The 25,162-nt window shown below is 37.8% G+C and overlaps 1 protein-coding gene across 11 annotated transcripts in view; it reads right to left on the bottom strand.

The window, feature by feature from the left end:
- The window catches only part of MGST1 (microsomal glutathione S-transferase 1), a 413,587-nt gene that overhangs the window by 81,177 nt on the left and 307,248 nt on the right, over positions 1–25,162 (bottom strand). For 9 of the 11 annotated variants that reach the window (XM_059935378.1, XM_059935381.1, XM_059935380.1 and 6 more), the window contains one exon: positions 16,092–16,703. The exons of the other annotated variants lie outside the window; for them this stretch is intronic. In XM_059935378.1, the coding sequence (XP_059791361.1) occupies positions 16,457–16,703 (247 nt within the window). In that variant the 3' untranslated portion in view covers positions 16,092–16,456. Of the gene's footprint in view, positions 1–16,091; positions 16,704–25,162 lie in introns of those variants that run through there. 11 annotated transcript variants of the gene reach the window in all.

Genomic DNA, 25,162 nt, shown 5'->3' with positions numbered 1-25,162 from the left:
TTTAAAATTTATTTTCTTATCTAAATAAATATTTATATTCATACCTAATTTTATATTTTTAAGTTTGCTTTTTTTTTCTAAAGTATCCACAAATTGCATAAGCTTCAGGCTCCATGAAACTTGGATCTGCCCCACCTCTATTACATTTCCCACAGGAGACACTAAAGATGTAGAGTCATCTTTCCAGAAGGACATATTTAGGGCCTCTCCTTCAAGGCCTCTGCCGCATAAATGTAGACATATGAAAATGAGCCTTCACCTGTGGAATTTCGATCCCCAGCTGACAGAGCTGCATATATTGCCCTTCAACTCTTGTCATGTGAGTGTGTCTTTCTTCTTCCTTTTTCACTCATGTGGCTTCATCCCAGTCTTCCACTTGGTGACTCTTGATCCAGTGCCTCTGGCTCTCACCACGTGACTTTTCCTTCTCTAAGAGATCTCATGCCTCACTCCAAGCCACCCCTGGAAGCTTTTACCACAAAGGTCCCTGCTCATCAAACACTGCTCATCAAACATGGTTTCATACTCCAAGCCTTAAAGACACAGCTAATGGAACCGTTCATCGGGAATCCTGCCTCCTTGCTGGTTACCACTACAAGGGACTCGAGTCATCTTGTTGTCCTTTCCAGAACAAGGAAGTCCAGACAAATCCTGTTTCTCCATGAGGCATCCTGAGAAAGAGAGGGGAAACCCCTTCTATCAAAATTTGGAACTTGGATCTCAAGAGCTTATAACAGAGAAAGCAATGTTCTTTGCTGCTTGACTTGACCTGACCCATGGAATCATAAAAAAGAGAAAAATAGTGTTTAAGTCAATTACTGCCTGGCTTAAATGGTTTTCTGTGAGTAAACAGGAAAATTAACCACCATTCTCAACATTGTTTTGAAGGCAAATTGTGCTCTTACATTACAAATAACTGTCTTAATAAATGATTGTTGGGACACAAACTGTTGGTGCATTGAGTAAACAAACTGTTTCTTTTCAGTTTGTGAAGCTAAAACTCTTTCCCGCTCTTCCTGTAATTGGAGCTGGTTGTGACATAAGACATCACAGGATTGATCACCCAGGTGTCACTATGGCTAATTATTAAGACGAATCCAAGTACATGGTATTTACCATCCTTCACCACCTTTATTTCTCTTCGAAAGTACAGAGTAGACCTTGACAAGGTTCACTTAATTTCTGCAAGAAGGTTCGTAATGGGGAAGAACCTTTGCATTCTATTACAAGTTAATCACTAAAGGGATGTCACCTATAAGCTTAAATTATACACAATGGCCCATCTCTGGGAACCCTGCCTCCCAGGTAATGATCATTAAGCTAAAATACCTTTTGCTCACAGGAAACATCCTGACCAGGCCCACGTGTGAATGACTGCAGGCAGGAAGAAATTAGCACATCTCCTCCAGAGGCTGACTGGAGCCAGGAAATGGTGGACTTTATTCCCTTCCCTTTTAGTATAAAAGAAGGCTGAATTCTAACTCAGGCAAGATGGTTCTTTGGGACATGAGTCTACTATCTTCTCGGTTTGCTGGCTTTCTGAATAAAGTCGCTATTCCTTGCCCTAACAACTCCTCTCTCGATTTATTGGCCTGTCATACGGCAAGCAGTACGATCTTGGACTCGGTAACAGGTTCAGAAGCTGCAAGAACTCTCATTCCCTCTCCACTGCTGTGGGCTCTGGGGATCGATCACCCACTGTTTTCTGTTTAATGTTGCCTTAATCTGAGATTCAGTGCGGTAGGTCAGTAGAAGGTCCAGGCCTGACCTGGGGTAGAAGGACAGAGACCGCGGCTCTCTGCACATTGCAGGAGTCTCCGCTCAAGTCTTCTAAAGCTGCCTTGAGCCACTGCAGTTCCCCATGGCCCATTAGTTTTAATTCAAGGATGTAAAACTAACCCTTATGATGACGCCTAGGCCAGTGCCGCCCAAAGCATGACCCTCAGCCAGTGCTGGGCCACAAGCTGTTGCCAGTCAAAGACAAAGGAAACACAGAAATTGAGAGAAAGCTTTAAAAAACCTTTTGTAGTCAGCTGACATTGCTGTGCAACGTCACATCTAAGTACATAACCCATCATTTTGTTAGGGGGAACAGACAGTTTGGTTGTTATCAAACTCCCAAAGTGAGTAACCTGTGACGTCCTGCACAGCAAGACCATGTGTTGGCCTGCAAGAAAGCAGAAGTGTGAAAAAAAAAAATTTTTTTTAACTAGTTCTCCATGATAGTTTTTAAAGCTTTGGCCTAGGCTACCGAGAGGGAGCTGGGAGGCAGGGAAAATTGAATGAAGGCAAATTGGAAAGAACCTGGGACCTCTGTAGAGATGGTCCTGATTTCTGCACAGTCTCAGAGTACTCTCCAGCTTTGCCATGCCCTGAGACTTGAAATTAGTGTACTAGGGCTAAGTTGTGTTGGGTCCCAGCTTGGATGATATTCCACTGTAAACAGCCTCTTCAGAGACTGTGATGCACTTTCCTTCCATCCAGGAGAGCAGAAATAACTTGCAGCTTGTACAGCACTGGTGTCCAAAAGAAAAGCCACACAGGGACATCTAGTGGTAAGAGGAAATTGCCAACCTGCTCCAGAGGAGTCCAAGAATTTCCAAACTACAAGCTGCTTGGGGACTGTAGATTCATTGATTGAATTTTACCTCACACCCTAGCAAATCAGTCACTGCATTTGAAGGTACTAATCAGTGTGATGTGCGGCCCCGGAAATGAAGCTGGACACCCTGGCCACCTGTTAGGACACCTCTAACAAGTGTCTGTACACCCAGAATGAAGCAAAGAGTGAAGGCAGTAGACAGATTCTTCAGGCGAGGGTGCTGAGGAGAGAATACAGATAGGAGACCCTCATTTTATGGACAGTTACTTCAGCAGTGTCTTTCGAGCTGGCTGTAAAACAGACCTGACCCCAGAGAAGTAGAAAAGAGGCAAAGCTCCAAAATAAACTGAATACATTAAGAACAGTCCTCCAAACTTGCTGACCTATAAATAAGCATCAGCAGAACTCTTCATGAGAGTTACTTGTGAGCTCCCCAGCAAGATGACAAAGCCAAATCAAAGCTAGCCACCCAGACTGATAAAAACAAAGCCCTTAGAAGAAGCACGTTTCTCCTGGCATTTGATGGAAAGACTGAAGATAAAATGGATACAGTTGCATCAGATTTTTGTTGTCAAACTGACTCTTTCACAGGCTGACAGATGTGCAAATAAATTAAATTAGGTCTAAATTAGCTGGTAAAAATCATAGTAGATTTTACCATGAAAAACATATCTAAAGTCTATAACTGCTGATTTTTGCCTCTTCTATGTGTACCAAGGTCAAATTTTACATACTATAACTCATGCATCCTAATGTAGCTTTAGAAAAGTATCTAATTGATGTAATAACAAAGTCCTTCTTTCGACCCACCTATCCCCACCCATCTAATGACAAGAAAACTCTTGAACTTGTCCATTCATGCTCACTAGCCCCCTTCTTGATTACAATCACCCATTGCAGTTGAACTTGTATTGCAGTTCAAACTATTTATTCCAACAACTCAAGTTTCTCCCCCTTTCCCAGATGAAATTTGGGCACAAGAAGATTAAACTGGGGAGGTGGTCTCTAGTCCCTGTGTTGTATTTCTCTCTGGGCTCCTGCTTCTCTGAGCTGTAACTGGTTTCTCCTGCTCTCTGTTCTCAGACTGTCCATCTAAATCCACGCTAAGTCCACCCTGGGGAAATCCATGGTCTGTTCTGTCAGCTCCTTTTGTGCCTGGTATTATCTCACTCTTCCCAACCAACCTTTTCTTAGGTCCCCACCTCTTCTATCTACCTCTCCCTGCAGTCCCTGCTGCAACCCTCAATGGATTCATCCCTCACCACAGGGATCTCTTGATGGGTCCACCGGTTTCTCAGCGATGCCACCAAGAGCATGTCAGAACTCCAGGAAACAGTCTGTGAAAGTGAGCCAGTGGAGATCTGGAGCTCTTATTTCTGGACCTCTCCCAAACCACTCCCATGACACTGATATTACTACTCTTTCGGTCTCTCATGTCACTTCGGAGGACCCTGTGAGATGCGCTCCTCCCACAGTTCCCTATGAGTAGCAGGGTGTGTTTGTTTCCTAGGGCTGCAATAGCAAATTATCATGAATTCAGTGGCTTAAAGCAACAGAACATTGATTCTCTTCCCATTCTGGAGGCCAGAGTCTGAAATCAAGTGGTCAGCAGGGTGGGTTCTCCCTGGAGGCTCTGAGGGAGAATCCGGTCTATGCCTCTGTCCTAGCTTCTGCCAGCTTCTGGCGACCCTTGGCATTCCTTGGCATGGGGCTGCATAACTCCGGTCGCTGCCTCCTTCTCCTCATTATCTTCTTCTCTCTCTATCTGTGTCTGTTTTCCCTTCTCATCTCTTATAAGGATTTGCCATTGAATTTAAAGCCCATCCTAGTCCATAATAATCTCATCTCGAGATCATTAATTTAATTATATCTGCAAAAACCCTTTATTCCATAAGGTCACATTTATGGGTTCCAGCGGTTAGGACCTATACACATCTTTTTTTTTTCGGGTGGGGGGGTGCACTATTTAAACAATTTCTTGGGGTGTGGGCCTCACTGGGACCTCTACCTTCTCACGAAGGCCAGAGGTATGTAGGTCCCTCCAGGGGATCCCAGTAGCATCCCAATCCCAGATCCATCCTCTCTGAACCCCTTCCTTTTTGCACCAGAATTGTTTCTCTTCCTGTCCCTTTTCTATGAGGAATTCACCTGTCATATCTGCCCTTTTCTTACCTCTGGGCCTCTTTTTTCTAGAAGGTACCTACTTTCCTCTTCCCTGGGCTGATAAAGACTCAAGGCATGCACTAGTGGCAAAAAAAAGTGTGGTTTAAGAGAGAGATTATATTATTTGTGAACATATTTCAAAAACATTATCTCCATTATATATATACAGATATACACAGAGTCTGTTATATTAAGACATTGGCCCCCCCATGACAACACCTTAACCAAAACTTTAAAGGAGAAATCCAGACTTGGAAAATAATCTAAAGATTTACTATGTATAAAAAAGATGATCACAAGCACCCACTAATACAACTCAGCTTATATATAATCTTCCTCTCTAGAGGACAAAATATTGTTAAAGTATTAGTTCAACAGGCACTGTAATTGATAAGCTATAGGTTTTGATAAGCTATAGTTCTAGGTCTTGGAAGAATTTGCTCACCTCTACCCTCTATGTTTTAATATTTTATCTTAGAACATCTCAAATATACATAAAAGTAGAGAAAACAGTATAGCAATTCATGTACCTATCACTCAGCTTCAGCAGTTCATAACTCATGACCAACTTTGCTGCCTTATACTTGATACCTTCATGTCTCTCTCTATCCCATCCCTGAATTTTGAGGTTATCTTAGACATCACATCATCTGTAAATATTTCATAGATTTTTCTAAAAGATAGAGACCCTTTTTTGCATATTCAATAACATGATCATACCTGAAAATGTTAAAATATTCTTTAATATCAAATATTCAATCATGCTCACATTTCCCCAGTTTTATATTTTATCATTTTCACTTTGTTTTTAGCTTGTTTTTTGAATTAGAATCCAAATGACATCTATACATTGAGAGATGATAAATGTCTCAAATTTCTTTCCGTCTTTAGGCTCTCTGTCTATGTCTGTCTCCCTCTTTTTCTCTTCTCTCTTGAAGTTTTTGTTGAAGAAATGGGTGGTTTGTCCTATGAAGTTTTCTGTCTGAATTTTTCTGACTTTATCCTCTTGGTGATTTTTGTCCTTTGTATTTTCTGTAAATTTGTATTCTAAATAAGAGACGGGTGGAGATTTATGAGGGATTTTTTTGTCCAGACAACCTCATAGGTGGTGTTGTATAATACCCTCAGGGATGAATAATTCCTGGTTGTCTTCTTTTTGTGATGTTAGCAGACATTGATAATCATTGCTTAGATCCAATAATTCTTAAGGTGTTAAAATGATAAATTATTTCTTTAATTCTTAGCTGGTAAGATTCTAAGAGATATTTCCCCCTCAAGAGCAATTGTTTATGCTGAGGTACAGTTTGCATAGGAGAAGCAAGATGAATGCTTGGTTCTTTTTTTATATATATGCGGTCTTCTATATATATAATATTATATATAATATATATATAATCTGTATATACATACATGTATGTGTGCGCATATGTATATGTATGTATTTTATTAACACATGGATTTAAACATCTTTGATGCCTTACAAAATATTGCAATTATTATACTTAGTGATACTCAAGTCATCCTCCCTTTGACAAGGGGGTCTCTTCACTTAGACTTCTGTCCTTTTGGGATGACGCTAGTAGTCTTGAATAGCATCCTTATTTTCTGATGTGACAAGATTCATCTTGCATTTCCTACAACTGGCTGCGAGGTCTTTTCAGTGGCTATAGATAGAAAATATTGTTATCTTTGTTTTGTTTTAGATAAAACACATCATAAGTTCAAACTAATACTTCCAATTCAAATTCAGGAATACGAGGTTTTCACTTAACCTAGCTGATTTCATATCTGTTTCTCTCTTCTGCCATGCCCCAAACCCTGGTTTCAATGACATCAATATAATTATTTATTTGCTTTATCAATACTACATACACGATGGTCTCAGAATAATATAAACACTACCACCAACTATATCATTACTGTAAACAGGGTTTTTTCTTTTTTTCTTTTTCAATTTATTTTGTCCCACTGGGGATGTACAATCCAACCGTTATGCCTTAAAGTCACTTGGGATAATTTCTCTGTGGGAGTATCAACAGGATACACTTTGAGGTTTCTTTTTCTTTTCACTTTCGATATTTAGGAGTTGCATTTTGTGTTTATTTTATTTTTTTTTATTATTTATTACGTAAAATATTTACATTTCCAAAGTTGCATCTTCAAAACAAGGTGTCTAAAGAAAAAAAATAGTTTCTATCCCCCTTCCTTCCATCTCTTCCCTCCTTCTCCCATAGTTAACTATTTTTTTAAACTTTATGGTTTGTCTTTTCATTGAGTTTTAAATTATAATCACACACTCACACACACACACACACACACACACACACAAACACACATTCTTATATCCTGGAGATTATTCCATAGTAACGTAGAGATTTTTCTCATTCTTTTTTTACACCTGCATAATAATCCATTGTGTGAATACATCATAGTTTATTCAACCATTTCTTATTGGTGAGTATTTGAATTATTTGCAGTATTTTGCTATTATAAATGGTGCTTCAGTGAATAGCCTTGTTCACAAATACTTTTATATTTTTGACCTATGTATCTTTGGAATAGATTCCTAAAAATGGAAATCTATGTAATTTTTCTAGTTCATATTTTGAAATATAACTTAAAATACTAACTCTGAATTCTAAACATAATAGTTATGGGTTTTTGGGTTTGGTAAAGGGCTTGGGGTAATTTTTGAATTAGTAAATTTAAAGTTTGTTTGTGTGGCAGAGCAGTCACGATTTTCCTAGTGGAACAGTGTACTATTTCTCCATAAAAGAGTAATAAATATAAATCTATCAAAGAAACTAGGGCAATTCCAAAAGCAATAAGTGTGACTATGTTATATGTATGCAATATAAAATCACCATCATGAGCATAAATGTCCCAGGAAAAAACAAAGATGTTAAATTAGACCTCATCAACTGTTTCTGAGTTTTCCGTTCAGTCTCATTTGGCCATAGCTTATTCTGCTCTCTATTAGTGTAAACTACTTGGCATTGGGTATGAAGTGATTAAACATTAATGGTTTTAACTATCATTTCTGAGAAGTGAGTGATGTAATAATAGAATTACACTGGAAGTGTCATGATTTCTATATATCTACTCCAAGCAAAAGGAGATTTTTCCAGCCAAGGGGGCTTTAACATTTCAATATCCATCACAGTAACATCAGGAGCACTGATCTCAGAAGACAAATACCATATGATATCACTTACATGTGGATTCTAAAATACAACAGAAATGAACCTATCTACAAAACAAAAACAGACTTACAGACATAAACAGACTTGTGGTTGCCACGGGGGAAGGGGGTGAGGGAGGGAAGGACTGGGAGTTTGGGATTAACAGATGCAAACTATTATATATAGGATGGATAAACAACAAGGTCCTACTGTATAGCACAGGGAACTATATTCAATATCCTGTGTTAAACCATAATGGAAAAGAATATGAAAAAGAATATATTTTTATATATATATGTATATATACATATTTATAAAACTGAGTCACTTTGCTGTACAGCAGCAATTAAGCACAACATTGTAAATCAACTATACTTCAATAAAATTTTTTTAAAAACAGCACTGATCTCAGAGAGAAAATTCAGCTACCAGGGAGAGAGCACATACAGACTCAAAGCATGCTGGTAAGAAGCTGTGTTTTCATAGAGGTCAATTAACAATATCTCAATCCTTTAACAATTGAGAAAATGCTTATAAGATTACAAATATTCCAGCATATAACATACCATATAGGACATAATAATTTAGAACAAAAATAGATAATAATTTAAATATAACAGGATCAATGTTGAACTAAAGTTTTCTTAGTCATTTTGATTAAATTCAGTTATTTAATGAAAAAGAACTAGAAAAATTTTCTGTATCCATTCATATTCTTTATATTCAATTGTATAGATCAGGCATTGACAAACTTTTTCTGTAAAAGGCCAGACAGCAAATATTAGACTTAGTGAGCCAAGAGGCAAAATCAAGTGTGTTATGTAGGAACTTATACAACAAATGAGAAAACAAATTTCCACATTTTTTATTGTTGAAATTCAAAAAATAATAATGATGGAGCACAAGTTTTTGTAATTCAGATCTACTAGTGAAAAGAATGGAATTTTATTCAAAGGATAATATTTTGCTTAAGTGGGTTTCAAGGTTAGCGTTCTCAATCATCAAATTTATTGCAAATGTTCATTAGGAAAAAAAACACTTTTAGCTTGTCGGCCAAACAAAAACAAGTGGAAGGCCAGATTTGGTCCACAGGGCCTAGTGGACTGACCGCTGGCATAGAAAATTCTCATGATAGTATGGGTTCAATCAATTCAACAGATCCTTTTGCTTTCTTTACAATCCCTAAATTGAAGAATCACCACTAGAAGGCAAACTCTCCATGTGTCTATTCATTGATGTATACCAAACACCTAGAACAGCGTCTGGCACATAGGAGGCCCATAGTAAATATTTCTTTCATGAAACAATAGGTAAAATACATAAAATATTTATTTTATATATAGTTATTTGGACTAAGTGGAACCTAGCCAACTCATAGAGTCAAGATTCTGGGAGCCCACGATGAAAAAAAACAAGAAACCCTACTTCACTTATTTCTGGGCATTCTATTTGTTTGTCCCACAATCACTGCTACTAGCGACTGATCTACTCAAGTGGCAGCACGTTCAGTGTATGAAGAAAATTGAATAGAAGGAAGTCTTAAAGTGGGGGTAACTCCATGCATTTGTTTATTTATTTCTGAAAATTAACAAATGATAATTTGGTTTTGGTGGCATCATGTTGGTGATTCAGAGAAAAATTAATTTAAAGATTATTATCCTAAGGCACTAAACCACAAAATGCTATTTAACACACAAGTTTAGCTTTGACCTCATTAATAGAGGCTACAAGCTTCCTACTATAATTATTCCCACATCTTGCTTTTCATATTTTATCACTGGAAAAAGAGGAGACCAACACCTGCCTCCAGAACAAATAGAATTTTTGGAGTCAGAGAATATTTCAAATATTTTTCTAATTTAATCTCTAGATTTTAAATGTGAAGACATGGAGAGAGCAAGAGTATGTGATTTGCCTGTGTCTCATGCAAGTTAGTGGAAAGCTATCCTTAGAACCAATTCTTGGTTCTCAACTCTGTCTTGTCATGAAAGATGAGTTATAAAGAAAGAGTAAATTACATTCCTTTAGCTATCGAGTTACAGATGTAGTAGCTCAGACAAGGATTTAGCACAGCCCTTATTTTCATGATTAATTCAACCCATGGGAAGATAAAATACAATTACTTCAGCAAATACTAACACAAAAATTTTACATTTGGGCCAGTAATATCGTCTGTGCTACACTCAATACACCAGTAATCAGAACTTGATTAATTTTGATGAAACACTTGGTTGGGAGCAGGGTGCAGATGACAATTTCAAGAGAACAGACTGGGCATAGTTTGGGAACCAACTTGATTAAAGAAGCGATAAGGTTATCCAAATATTTGTTCCTTGTCCCATCTGTCTCTCTAAGGCAGCGCATTGCAAATTAGAACAAGAAGGTCAAGTTCACATACCACATATTTAGTTATAACTATTCTTATCATACTGAGGATATAACAGATTACCACTAATCTGATAAAATTATGACACATTAGAATGAATGCTGTTTTAATTGCATACTGTGGTAGAGTTTATAAGATGTTTTACATGTGTCTGACTTGAACCTCATCACAATATCATGAAGTGGGCAGGTGCAGTAAATTGGTGGCAAAAATAGCCTAAATTCTTCATCTCTTCAGGTATCCAGGCCCCTGGGTCACATGACTTTGCAGTTCTTCTCACTAATAAGGTTGTCTGTGTCCTAGAGCTTTAATTCTGCAGTCATACATATGACTTTCTTTGGCCAGTAGCATGTTAGCAGATGTGATACGTGCAGAATCTTGAAAAGGTGCTAACGCATTTCCGTTTCCTCCCTTGCTCTTTGCCGTGGCCATGTTAACATATCCAGGCTAGCCTACGAAAGCAAGAGTCAGCACGCTGTTTCTGTAAAAGATCAGATAGTAAATCTTTTTGGTTTTGTGGGCCATGTGGTCTCTACTGCTACTATTCAACTATTCAACACTGCCATTGTGACATGAAAGTAGCCGTAGCAAATATGAAAATGAATGAGCAAAATTGTGTTCTGATAAAACGTTATTTATAGAAACAATACATGGGTTGGATTTGGCCAATGAGCCATAGTTTGCTGACCGCCATACTAGAGGATGAGACACATGGAATAGAGTTGAGTTGCCCCAGTAATCCTAGTTTAGATCATTTGGAATCACCCAAGCTCCAGCCGATTCCTAGATATGTGAGACAGACACACGTCCACGAGAATCACTTAGCCAACCTGTAGCTCACAGCAGACACATGAGCAAACCCAACCAACATCAGCCCAACCCTGCAGAATCATTTGCCAAGCCCCTGAGTCATGGATGATTTGTTACATAGAATTATTGTGGCAAAAGAATATTAATACTGTAGGTAAAGTCTTAATTTTGCCATTTTAGAATTAAAGATGGGGCTTAAGGAAGTTAAATATCTTGGTCATTGTCTCGGGCAGCCAGAAAGTGTCAGAGCCAAGATTCAAATTTAAGTGCTTTCAAATCTATTGTTCTATCCACTAGGTAAAGCTGCTTCAATCCTTTACTCTTCTCTTTATTTTAGATGGTTTTATTTATATAGCAATATAGATATAGATATGTATAATTTAGGGTAAAAGATGAAGAATTTTAGGCAGCTCTGACTCTCCACTGATTCCCCTCTTAGCTTTTAGCTATGGAAAATCATGTCACCCAGCCTTAAAATCTGGATGATTTTCTTTAAGTTGCTAATGCAGATATCTTTGTGGTGTAGCACAGTCTATATCACCCTGGTTCTTATTTTCCGAAACTCCAGTAAGAGGAAATAACTTAAATGGCCTACTCTTGCACGCAGCTCCTATCTCTCCATCTTACTGCTCCCATTTCATGCAGGGCTGTCGGGGCTTTCTGAATTAAATGTGACTTAGGGCCTGCGCTTGCTGACTGAAGAGGCTCATAGGTCCTATAGCTCATCCCCAATCTTGTACTTGAGCTGTCAAGTGTGAGAGATTGGTGCCAAATTCAACCCAACATAGCCCCTTCCCAGTAGTCTGCCTTTGACAACCCCTCCTTGTCAAATCCAACAGTTTACGTAGGATATATAGTGAATAAAGTACTCTGAAAGATACGAATGTAGAGGTGCTGCTTCCGCTGATAGCAGGAACACCTATCAGCTTCCCACAGGGCTGACATTTCAGGCTGGCAGCGGGGAGATGACCATAGGATTCTTGTGCTGCTGTTTCTAAATGGATTGTAGAGACTTTCAAGGCAAATTGCCTCACTTCTCACCATCTGTCTCCAAAAAGAGTCAGTGTGAAGCAACTATGCAACTCAAAAAAAATTTTTTTTTTGGTATTTATAAAGTAGAACCCTCAGGTGAATGGTTTCTAGAATTTATACAGGATTCCCTAGGCTTGAGTCTCTCTACATTAGAGTTTAATGCTTTGGGCACCAGAATCTCTCGGCCTGTCTTCCCACTGCCTGGAGAAATGTCTGGGCTTAGAATCATTGAATGTTAAGAGTGGGAAGGTAGGAAAAATAAAAATAAATAGGAACTGGAAGTTGTACATTTGGCCTTTGATAGTTAATCTCCTAGCTGAACACAGCAAGCTGGCAAGCTGCTCACTTCCAGGTCAAGAAGACCCAAGAAGTAGACTCTTTGTCCTTTAATATGGTGTAAAGAAGAATGTTTCACTCAGAAGAGGTATTAGATAGCCAAGGAAACAGAGAAAAGGAAGAATACAAAAATAAGAGTTGATTGTGCCTAAGCACCCACAATGGTGAGGAGCTTGTGTCATTAGCCTTGGTCTTTCAGTCCCACTTACAAGACTGGTCCAAGTGTGGAGATGAATGTGGGGTACTGTAGCCAATGAACTATGAGTATTTTTAGTCCCATTCATGACATCACCTCTATCTTGAAACGGATATATCAGATTACCTTAGTCTTATGCCATTGAACATTTGACTCATCCAACTCTCTTTGGTGTGAACCCATGCTCTCCAAGCCACACAAGCCTTTTCTTTTTTTTGCCACACAAGCCTTCCTATAGTGTGCAGAGCACTGAGTCGTGGAGTAACTTTGGTACCTTTGGCAGTGCTCCCCCAGAGAAAATCAAGAGAGGATTTCTGATCACGATTTAACTTCCAAGGCAGCTTGACCACAGGGCCAGAATGGAGTGATCCCTGGGATTCAAGACCACTAGACCATGGGACAGTTACAGAACTGAGTTTCAATGAATTCCTTGCTATTATGGTTTACACTCAAGTCTCATTTATGAGTCTACCTCTCAGGGCCTAGTCACATCAATACCCTGAAAGAGTGTTTGAGTTTTCAAAGTAGAGGGTCCCACCCTTTTGGCACTGATTAGATAAGGTTTTCTCAGTCTTTTAAAACCACAGAGCCCTTTAATATATGTCAAATTCTGATGTCCCACCACCATCTTTCAACATGTCCAAGCCAAATAAGTACATCTTAGAGATAGATGTCCCCACCTGCTAAGAAGATTCTACTCTACGTAGTACTACGTGAAATAACCATAGGGCTTATGTCCTAAATAATATTGATTCAGTATATTGTATGTGTAGATGCTAGCTGTAGAGATTTTGATAAAATCTGCCCCACCCTCCAGCCCCATTTGAGAGTCACTGCACCCTCTCACTAAAACTCCCATCACTGCCCTAGATGATGCTTCTATAAGAATTACAGATAAATACCTTCTGATTACTGCAGAAGAAACTTGACTTACTTATGGTAGAGTTAGTTTAGGGTTGGTGAGGAGAGACCAAGACTTGAGTGAAGGGAGTGGTGAAATTTGAAGAAGTAACTTGTTACCTAATTATTAAGTGCATACATAATGGTTAGTACTGGTGATGGTGGTGGTACTAACTCCTGTGTGTGTGTGTGTGTGTGTGTGTGTGTGTGTGTGTGTGTGGTGAGTGTGGAGTCTGAGAATGAGGTGTGTGAATGCAGATGTGTATGTTTGTGTACATGAATGAGAATGTATATACAAAGACAAAGAAAACACAATCTTTGCGTTCAAAGAGTTCTAATTAAGTGGTAGAAACGTGAACATATCCATCACATCCCTCCTAGGTAACAGTGTTAATACAAACTGTGCAATCTCTTCTCCACCTCTGTCCCATCACAAGTCAAAGCCACTTATAGCACAGACGTCCCTCCAGAGTCCAGTGTGTCATGTGGTCAGGTGGGGATTCCTTGGTACAGGAGACACTGGACCAGTAAATATTCTTTCCTTCATCCATCCTTCTCCATTACAACAGTTTCACTAATAAATTTCCCAACATCTACAATTTCTCTTGAGTGAAAATACAGTTAGAAACTATTTTAAATTGTCTTTACAACTATTATTCAAACTTGGAAATTGAAGTAGGTGATCTCCAGACATTTTCATTTTTTCTTAAACATGTTCTGCACATATAGTTTTTATACCTCTAATAACATATAATTTAAATGTCCTTTCTTTTTCCTGATAGTTGTTAAGTAATGGATATCAAATATTAGTAGCTGAGTGGGTAACCAATAACCACAGTACATTCTGCTACTACTCTGAGAAGCATTACCAGGGAAGTAGAAAATTTATGAGAACAATTACAGAAGTGACGATGGTTAAACAAGTATCTTACACAAAACTCAGCTAACTGAATCTTTGTGCTCGATAGATTACTCAAATAATTTCCATATGGAGGACACTTTATTGTTTAGAATATCTTTTTTTCACATACATAGATCATTTGACCTTCAGAAAATCTCACAAAAGTTTAAGGAAACTACAGATTGGACAGAGTAAATAGGTTACCCAAATCCAGAGGGTAGGGTGTCTGTGTGTGTGTCTGTGTGTGTGCGTTTATGCAGGCAGATCTAATCCTTAAATTTTGAACTTTTCACTTCTGAGCTCATGATCTTTTCCATTAATTACACCACAAAGCTTTCCTGATATGCAAAGCCGCTTTTAACATTAGGAAAAGAAGTGAAAAGAAACTTGTACAGAATTCTCCATAGTCAATTGTCCAATATGTTTTATGGACTTAAGAGCTGCTCAAATTATGAAACTTAAAATACAAACACAGTGACTTTTCATTTGTGTGGTAAACCTAAATGAACCATTATGAGAGCCACTAAAAGCACTATTTAAGAAATATGTATTAAAATTAAGAGTAATCAAGAGATAGAAAAACTAATAATATAAATGGCGAGTATAAATACCAATATTTTAAAAGTTCATCCTTTATTACAAAGGTTTAAGTACACATAATTCAAGACAAAAAATCTAAATATGTATGGATGTATACAGTGTTTATACGTTTGTAAACATATGCTTTATGAATTTTTATGTTTATATATTTATATTTTTATATAGAAACAAAGCTGAGCATTATTTGATGCTAAATCCATTGGGTGAAAGTTTGTAGGAGGACAGGATTTGCACAGTCTCAATTTATCACCCTAAATATGATTACAAAAAGATAGCTTTACAGTGAATAAATCTGGTCGATACTACCTTACTGAACTGATCACCACTAATGGGACAAACTGACATCATATGTCTATTAATGTGCTGTAATCTGAAGAACACAACATTAACAAAAATGTTTAATTAGAATCTAAGAATGCGAAAATAATATACAAAACCAAATCAGATTAAGGATCATTCTATTAAACCACCAGCCTAAACTTCTCAAAAAACGCCAGTCATAAAAGATGAAAAAAAATGAAAGAACTCATCCATTTTATTGAAAACTAAATAGAAATGATAACAAAAGGCAGTGTGACGTCCTTGTTTGATTCCTGGATCAAAAATAAAGCAGTTATAAAAGACATTATTGGAAAAATTGGGGAATTTAAATATGAACTGTGTATGTTAAATAAATATTGTATTAGAGTTAAATTTCTTTGGTGTGGGAATGGTATGGTTATTTGGAGACTGCTTTGTACACAGGAGATACATGTTGAAGTATTTAGGAGTGAAGTATCTTAAATGCATGATACAGTATCTGCAGCTTATTTTCAAATTGTTCAGAAAAAACACTGAGTGATAGAGCTAAAGCAAATATGGGGAAATGTTTACAACTGGTAAATCTAGGTGAAAGACATATAGAAGTTCATTGTACTACTTTTCTACTTTTTTGTAGGTTTGAAACTTTTGAAAATACGTTGGGAAAAATAAAACCAAATGAAATCGTTCTTTAAATTCTTTATTTCATATGTCGATTTCAGCAATACTGAAATACAAGTTTAACATACATGTACTTACTCTTTCTAAAGATTTAAAATATGAAATGTTGAATAATGTTACAAATTACAATCAAAATTTAAAACAAAGTACTTTAAGAATACGACCAAAGAGCTAAAAATTATGTTAAATTTCTAGTGCAAATATTAAAAAAGAATAAAGGATATTGGTGACATTAATATTCAGACTAGGTTTTCCCTATCTTAATTTCTCTGCTCCCTTCCCACTTAAAATCTTAAAAAGTATTTGTTATAAATTGGAAGTACAGAATTGTTAGAAAATCACTGGGTGATGAGTTGTATGATTCTCTTTACAGGTACAATCTACTTCTCAGCAATCTGTAAGCCATTGACAGTGTAACTCCATATCCAAGGAAAAAAGCCAAAGCGCGATTTGGCTGGGGAAGGGGTATCAAATATGCAATTGTGTGGTAGATTCGTGCTCCAACAAAGAGTCTGAAGTGCAGGATGGCAGTAGAGAGATCTGGACCACTCAAGGAATACAGAAGGCCAATACCAAGAAATGGCACAATATTTTCGAGGTCATTCAAGTGGGCTCTGTGGAAAAAGATGACTTGTAAAACACAAATTTCAAAATCAGCAGAAATATATTCATTTTCCCCTCTCTTCTGAAACTAAATAGAAGTGTAAATGGATCTTAAACATGCAAAGTAAGATTCATTTTATTTCTCTCAAATTCCCTTGCTTCCTTAACCACTTGACTCTTATTTAGAATGCCTCGTTATCTTGTTTCTTTTATTTGTAGTGTATCTCAACATACAACAGAGAAGGCTTGTTGCACTTTCAAGACTATCAAAACTGCATCTATATAATAAAACTCACTCCATTTTTATACATATAAAATACTTTTTCTTCTAAGGTCCACACAACAGCAATTCAAGATTCTTCTTATAAAAACTCTTCTTCCCAAAAGAAGAAAACCCTTTTGGTTATGACCTTTCTTAAGACTCCTCCCTCACTTGTGCTAGTCTGCAAAATGGTTACTGAGACCACCCTTGCCCATTCACCCAATCCACTAGGTTGCCAAGAATCAATTTACCAATTTAATATCAAGAAATTCATGCTCACCACAACCATATAACAGAATACATAACTAGTCTTTCAAACATGGGAAAAAATTTAGCCAACCTATCCTAAAATTGCGAAAGGAATTAGTAGTGACGGAGCAAAGTGCAAAGTATACATAAAATTGATAGACAATAAAGAGAAAGACATATTTCCTTGATTGGGATTTCATACCACAGCTATAAGAAAACAGAAAGCATGGTTTAGACACAAGTTTTCCTCCAATTCATGGCACCTCTGGCTAGGATTGTGAATACAAGGCACATCTATTATTGACTTGACATTTTTTTAAACTGCTTAATCTTCAAAAATCTGGTACCCCTGTTCAAGTCTCCAGAGTTAAAAACTGCTTAAGAATCTAGACTAGAAATTGAGATTTTGATAGAGCTTATCAGCTATCGATACATATTTCAAAATGAAAAATATTTGTTTTATGTTACTCTCTTTTCTTTTAGCAAAAAATGTAACTATTACATATTGCCTGCTCAATGATCACCATTCTCCTCCCTTCCTTTCCTTTCTCCTGTTTCCTGTAGATTATCCTTTCTCATCACCTTTTTAACAAAGATGACAACATAAAGGTATGAAGAATGTGACAGTAACCTAGGTAAGTAACAGTTTTGAAAGATTTAAATAAACAACTGCCTGTTCCTGAATAAAAGCCAAGACAGAAAGGTATGGGAGTTCTTGTCCCTTCTCTTTCATGGAACAACCCAAGGGTTACTGAGAGTGAGGTGGGCAAGAAAGGACAGGAATACTATTTTCTACTAAAGAAGAGCCCGCTTCACCAATTACCAAATACCAAGGGTATTTGTTTGGGTCCTTTGAACTCTCCTGCTGGACCACAGATATATCTTCACCTCCCATCTTGGCCATGTTACTTTTCTCCTTCACAACATTCTAAAAGGACAGACATTTTAAAGTTGGGAAAGAACCTATAATGGTGAGACCCTGTGGAAATGTGTTTACTTCTAAGCCTGTATTAAGCAATTGGCAAATAGAAGAGAAGAAAGTCAAAGACAATAAGGGGTAAAGAGCTCCAGTGGAGGGAGAGGGATGGAAGTTCAAAGGCAGGGCTTCCTTGGACCTTACTGGCCCCTCCATTTTTTTCTGGCTTCCCTCTCTCTCTTTATCTTATTCTCTTTTCAATTCTCTTTCCCTGTCCTTGGCCCTCGAAATGGTCTCAGAGATAGCACTCCTTATTGTCCTAGTAAGGCCTGTTTTCAATGGAGCCTCACACTCTATGTTAATTTACGCTATTTTATATGCTCTTCTTTTTTAGACCCTGAGCCAGGCACATGCTTACCCAACTCTCCCAGTCAACTCCTGCTGTAGTTCAGTATCACCCTTCCACCATAACCCTTTCTCTGCTCAAACAACAGAACTCATCCTAGAGGGGCAGCTTCCTTCGTTTTCATGTCATTCCTAGACAGCTACCAAAATCTAGTAACTGGTGGACATCCATCTTTATGTGTGACCACCTTCTACCGGGGTCTATTTCCCCCTCTCCATCATCCTGTGTTCCTGTTTCCTTTCTCCTTCAGGCAGATGCTCCTTGGGGCAAGCTTGCTCTGGGCTGACCTTCCCATCAGCCCTGCTCTGTGCTTATGATGCACCAGTCACACCTTCCTAGTCAGATCAGAACCACTCGGATCTCAGCATCGCCCTGACCTAGACCAGACTTGTAGACATCTTTGAGAATTATCAGGGGATGGCCAACTACAAAAGGAGCTTCACACCAGACTTGCTGACTCCCTTCTCTTACCCAAAGTTCTTCATGCTCAGCATACAGCAGCAGTATTTCCAAATTCCCACAAAGAAATTTTCCCAAATTGACGTGATCTCTCCTCTCCTTCTCCTCAAGTCCTAACATTCTTCAGCTTCTTCCTTTATGAAATATTTCTAAATACCCTAGGAACTAATACCCTGTACCTCACGACTTAACATCTAATGGGAGACTGCTTTATATCATTCTCTAAGTACTACATGAATGGTGGTCTTATTTTTAGGGGAAAAGTTATAAACCCCCTCAAGGGCAGGAACCCAGTCTTAAAGCTATTTTATAGCACTCCAATAAAAGAAGTGACAGTGAGACACACACAGTAATCTCTCAATAAATGCTTCCTTCATGCATTGGGGCCAGAAGGGAAGTCATCTGGCTCAAATCCTAGCCCATGCTCAAGTTCCTTGAAGAATCCCCAGCAAGTATCACCTGGACTCCACTGAACAGTTTCAGTGAAGGGGTATTCTCTACCTTTAAACATAGCCTATTCTAAACATCTCTCCTCTTCCTAAGCACCACCCCCCTTTTCCTCGTTTGAATGCTACCCTGTATTTCTCCAGCTGCCCTGATTACTGTACAACTTTCTTTTTACCTTGTTGTAGGGAACACATTTGGTCTTGAATTCTTTCTAGAACAAGATGGGATAGGATTAAATAAATGCATAATGTAAAAGGTTTTCTAATCATCACTGATTTCTGTCTGCCCAGAATATAAATAACTAACTTTAGGCTACTTATCTTGACATTTCAACACATATTACTTTATATTTTTAATTAAGTGTTCCATATGTGTAGAATGTATTAATTTTCTCACTATTGCATACCTGAAAGCATAATTTTCACTTCCTTTGTAGCCAAATTCTGTCCCTGTCACTGAAATATGCTAATAGAAATAACGTGATAATTGCATGTGGAAGTAATGAAAAAGAAAAATTCTAGGTTAAAAATGGAAAGTGGAGATTCTGGAAACTCTTTCTCTGAAAAGTATCTCCAAAAGAGATTTGTTAGTAGGAAATTTTTTGATGGGACTGATCCGATCTCAAAAACATACACCTGGAAACTGGATGCCTTGTCTTTCCTGGACACTCTCTTTCTTGCCGCACTGAAAAGCCAGTGTCTGATCGCCAGGAGGCGCTGGACACACAGTGGCTGCACCTCCTCAAGGACACTGATTCCTTTCACAGCTAAGGTCAATCATTCTCACTAAATTTTATTTGTTGTTCACAACCTGATGAGAAGATCAGCTTAGATAATGGCTTTCTCCTTTAGAAATACAATCCCATGGGCAAGGAGAGACAGAAGTAGGGGCTGGGAAGGGAGAGTGGGGAGGAATCTAAAAATCTCCAAATAAAATATCTGTTGCTAAGTTTTCATAGGTGAGACTTACTTTGATCTTCCTTTCAAACTTACTAATGCTACTAAAGGTCTAATTGTTGTCACTTTCAAGTTCTGGGCAATTTTATGAGCATAGGGTCATGATTAGCGTCATGTATTTGATTACCTTCCCTAAAAGGGATGCACAAAAAGGATGAGACAAAGCTTTAAACTGCTTATTTTCTCTTTAGTGGTTTTGATAACTCCACAAAGCTTTATTCACCTTTTCTAATTTTTATGCTTTTTCATCATAACACATATAATTTTCCTCTGATACTGTTTGAAATTTTCACATTGATTCTTTGAGAGATTCCTGAGACTATTTTAGATCCATATTCTTGACACAATCCATTTTAAAACTGGCCACTTTAATCAGTAGGACTGCTGAATTAACAAATATATAACAAAGTGAAGCAAAAGTTAAAATCTTATTCTAACTATCTAGCATAGACTTCCTCTTAGAAAAAGCCATTCTTGCTTGATAAATAATTTGAGATTAAACTTTTGCATAAATAAAAAAAATAAATTTCGGTACTGGAGGAGCAGAGAAGTACATGGGGTAAAAGAATAGCCTGCACAATGGTGTAATGCTGACCATTCTGTGAGGTGAAGAGGGCACAATGCAACTTCCCCAGGGAGAGGATGCTGAAGGACAGAGCACTATAACATACAACTTGAAATGTTTGTGTTGCCATACTGTAAACTCTGCACCTTGATTTAGTCAGGTCTATTTTTATCACATTTTTAACTTGATTTGTTGAGAGAGTTGAGGAAAGAACCAAGTTTACATCAGCCTAACAAAATGCAGAATATGGAAACATGCACAAATGCAGGATTGCAGACTGAGTTAATCTTGAGGCTATATACCATAAGGGAATCTGCAGAAATCTTGGGAGGGGCTTCAGACTTTCCAGGAAGTCAAAAGTGATGATGCAAATATGATCTAGATTCCAAAGGGATTTGATGCTGCAGCAGATACGTGAATTACAGAAGTAAAATTTTTTCTTTCAATCCCCATTTCATTATCTATTTATACTCACCAAATTGAAGAAGTGTAGTCAAATATATTCATGATGTTTCATATCTTAACTATTCATCACAAAACTAAATATCTAAATGTTTAAGTATGGCTATGAAAACTCTTCACTGCTTCTTTAATTTTATATAATTTTGCTTATCCTGTGAAATGTGTCTAGAATTGTACTACAGTTTAGATGAGCATTAGAAAATAGTAAATGAAGACGGTACATAACTTTAATGTTTCACATGTTAGAAAAAGGTAACTAATGGATTGGGAATGGAATCTCAATATAAAAAATTTTGCGGTGGGGAGAAGGTCGGCCAAGATGGTGACATAGGGGGCTCCTGAACTCCCCTCTTTCCACAGATACACCAAATGGACAGTTACACATGGAGCAATTACCTCTGAAAGAAATCCAGAAACTAGCTGAGCAACTTCTACCCACTGAGAGAATGAGAAAATACCCACATCGAAATGGATAAGGAAAGGCTGAGAAAATCTTGCTATAAACCCCACCCCCAGAACAGCACCATACAGTCGGAAGGGAATTCTCAACTCCCAGCTTCTCCCTGAGGAGAAAAGGGTTTAGACCTCATATTTAGTGCCCCAACCTTTAAGACTTTCACCCAAGAACAGGCCCCCACCAAAACACCTAACTCTGTAAGTCAGTGAGAATTGCATCCTGGAGATCCAAAGGACTATAGCAAACAAAAGCAAAGTTGTTAACAGGTGCATGAGACTTGTTGTAGCTATTCCCCCAGGACTCAGCACAGAGGGAACAGGCAAAAATGCCCACCTCCCAGTCTTTCCCAGATAGAGATCCACCTGCATACTTTAAAAACTGCTACCTAAAGGTCAAGCTTCCAGTTAGCCTGCATCTAGGGTCTGGCTTTGATCCTTCCTAGGAAAGCCAGTAGACATCTCCTCCATTTTCTCCTTCTAGCCCAAAACAAGTCTCCAGTATCTCCCCAGAAGGAGCTTACACACATCTGCACCTCAGCTTTTATGGTTGCAGCCCGAGTGATGGGTCTCTGGATCACCTGGCTCTGACAGCCAATAGTGCTACCATTCACAAGTCCCACAGGAATATAGCAAACAAAGAAGCAGTTATCAACAAGCACAAGCACTTGCCACAGCTACCCCCACCCCCAAGGCTCAGTGAAAAGGGAGCAGGCAAAAATGTCCATCTTCCAGTCTTTCCCTAAAAGGCATTCATCTGTATACTTTAAAGCTACGGCTGAGGGTCAGGCTTCTAATTCAGTATGCATCTAGGGGCTGGCTATAATCTTCCTCAGAGACTGGAGAAGCCAGAAGACACATCCCTCACCTTCTCCCTCTAGCCCACTCCAAGTTGCCAGTATCTCCTTGGAAGGAGCTTGTATGCACTTCTGGCACCCCAACTTTTGCAGCTACTACCAAAGGGACAGGCTCCTGGATTGCCTGGCTCTGATAACCAATGGGGCTTGCATTCATGACTTCCACAGGACTATAGCAAACAAGGAAGCAGTTTCTTAATAGGTACAAGAGCTCTCCCCACAGCTATACACCTGAGCCCAGGAAAAATGCCCAAATCCCAGTTTCTCTCTGGAAGGGGCTTAACTACCTACTATCCCAGCTGTTGTTTGAAAGTCCAGCTTCCAATCAGCTTGCAGCTAGCTGCTGACTGTGATCCTCCCCTTTGGAACACTTGAAAAGTCTTGGCACACACTCAAAAACTGGGAGCCAGTAGAAAAAAAGAAGGCAGCTTGGACAATCACAAAGGTTTGAGAGACAACCAGGAGCTCAAGCTAATTGACAAGGTTCACCTCCCACGTGAGACCACTCTGTCAAGACTGGGAGTGGTGGTTGTTTTATCTAATGCACAGAAACAAACACAGAGAATAAAGAAAAATAAAGAAACAGAGAAATATGTTCTAAACAAAAGAACAAGATAAATCTACAGAAACAGATCTTACTGAAACAGAGATAAGTGATTTACCTGATGGAAATAATGGTCATAAGATGCTCATCAAGGTCAGGAGAGCAATGCATGAGCAAAGTGAGAGTTTCAACAGAAATAGAAAATAGTTTTAAAGTAACAAACAGAAATCACAGAGCTGAAGAAGATGACTGAATTTAAAAATTCAATATAGGAGGTCACAACAGATTAGATCAAGTAGAAGAAAGGTTCAGCAAACTTGAAGACAGTGCAGCGGAATTCATCCATCAGAGAAACAAAAAGAAAAAATAATGAAAAAGAGTGACAATAGCTTAAGGAACTTATGGAAAACCCTCAAAAAGACCAATATATGCATTATAGAGGTACCAGAAGTATAAGACTGAAAAGGGGGCAGAAACTTATCCAAAGAAGTAATGGCTGAAAATGTTCCTAATCTGAAGAAAGAAATAGACATTCAGCTACAAAAACCTCAGAAAGTACCAAAACAGATGAATCCAAAGAGACCCACACCGAGACACATTATAAGTAACTTATCAAAAGTTAAAGACACATTATAATTAAATTATCAAAAGTTAAAGACAAGGAGAGAAGCTTAAAAGCAGCAAGAGAAAAGCAACTTGTTTCATACAAGGGAACCCACGTAAGATTATCAGCAGATTTTTTTTTCAGAAATTTTGCAAGCCAGAGAGAGTGGGATGATATATTCAAAGTTCTATAAGAAAAAACTACCAAGAATACACTACCCAACAAAGTTGTCCTTCAGAATTGAAGGAGAGATAGAGTTTTCCAGACAAACAAAAGCTAAAGGAGTTTATCACCACTAGACCAGCCCTATAAAAAAGTGTTCAAGTTCTTCAAGTTGAAACTGAAGAACTCTAAAGAGGAAAACATGAAAGTATAAAATTCACTTGTAAAAGTAAACATATAGCTAAAGTCAAAATACTCTAATGTAATGGTGGTGGTTAAATCACCTATAACTCTAGTATAAAGATTAAAAGACAAAAGTATTAAAAATAACTGTAACTACAATAATTTGTCAGTGGATACACAAAATAACAAGGTGAAAATTGTGACATCAAAAACATAAAATGTGGGGGGAGGAGTGTAAAAATGTAGAGCATTTATATGCATTCAAAGCTACGTTGTTATCAACTTAAAATAGACTATTATAAACACAAGATGTTTTATGTAAGACTCAGGGTAACCACAAAGTAAAAACTTACAGTAGATACACAAAAGATAAAGAGAAAGCAATCAAAGCTTACCATTAGAGAAAATCATCAAATCACAAAGGAAGAGAGAAACAAAGGAACAAAGGCATTCCAAAACAACCAGAAAAAAATTAACAAAATGGCAATAAGTACATAGCTATCAGTAGTTACTTTAAATGAAAATGGGCTAAATTGTCCAATCAAAAGACACAGAATGATTGAATAGATAAAAATAAAACAAGACTTAACAACATGTTGCTTATAAAGAGACTAATTTCAGCTTTAAGGACACACATACACTCAAAGTGAAGGGATGGAAAAAGATACTCCATGCAAATGGAAGCCATAAGAAAGCTAAGTAGCTATACTTATATCAGGCAAAACAGACTTTAAGCGTAAGACTGTAACAAGAGACAAACAAGGTCATTATATAATGATAAAGTGGGTCAATTCATCAAGAGGATATAACACTGGTAAATATTTATGCACCCAACATAGGACACCTAAATATATAAAGCAAATATTAACAGATCTGAAGGAGAAAGAACAATACCATAATTGTAGAAGACGTCAATATCCCAATTTCAACAGTGGATAGACCATC

Source organism: Balaenoptera ricei, chromosome 10, assembly GCF_028023285.1.
Source record: "Balaenoptera ricei isolate mBalRic1 chromosome 10, mBalRic1.hap2, whole genome shotgun sequence".
Lineage (NCBI taxonomy): Eukaryota > Metazoa > Chordata > Mammalia > Artiodactyla > Balaenopteridae > Balaenoptera > Balaenoptera ricei.
The sequence above is the reverse complement of the archived record's forward strand: the minus strand, read 5'-3'. Positions and strand labels throughout refer to the sequence as shown.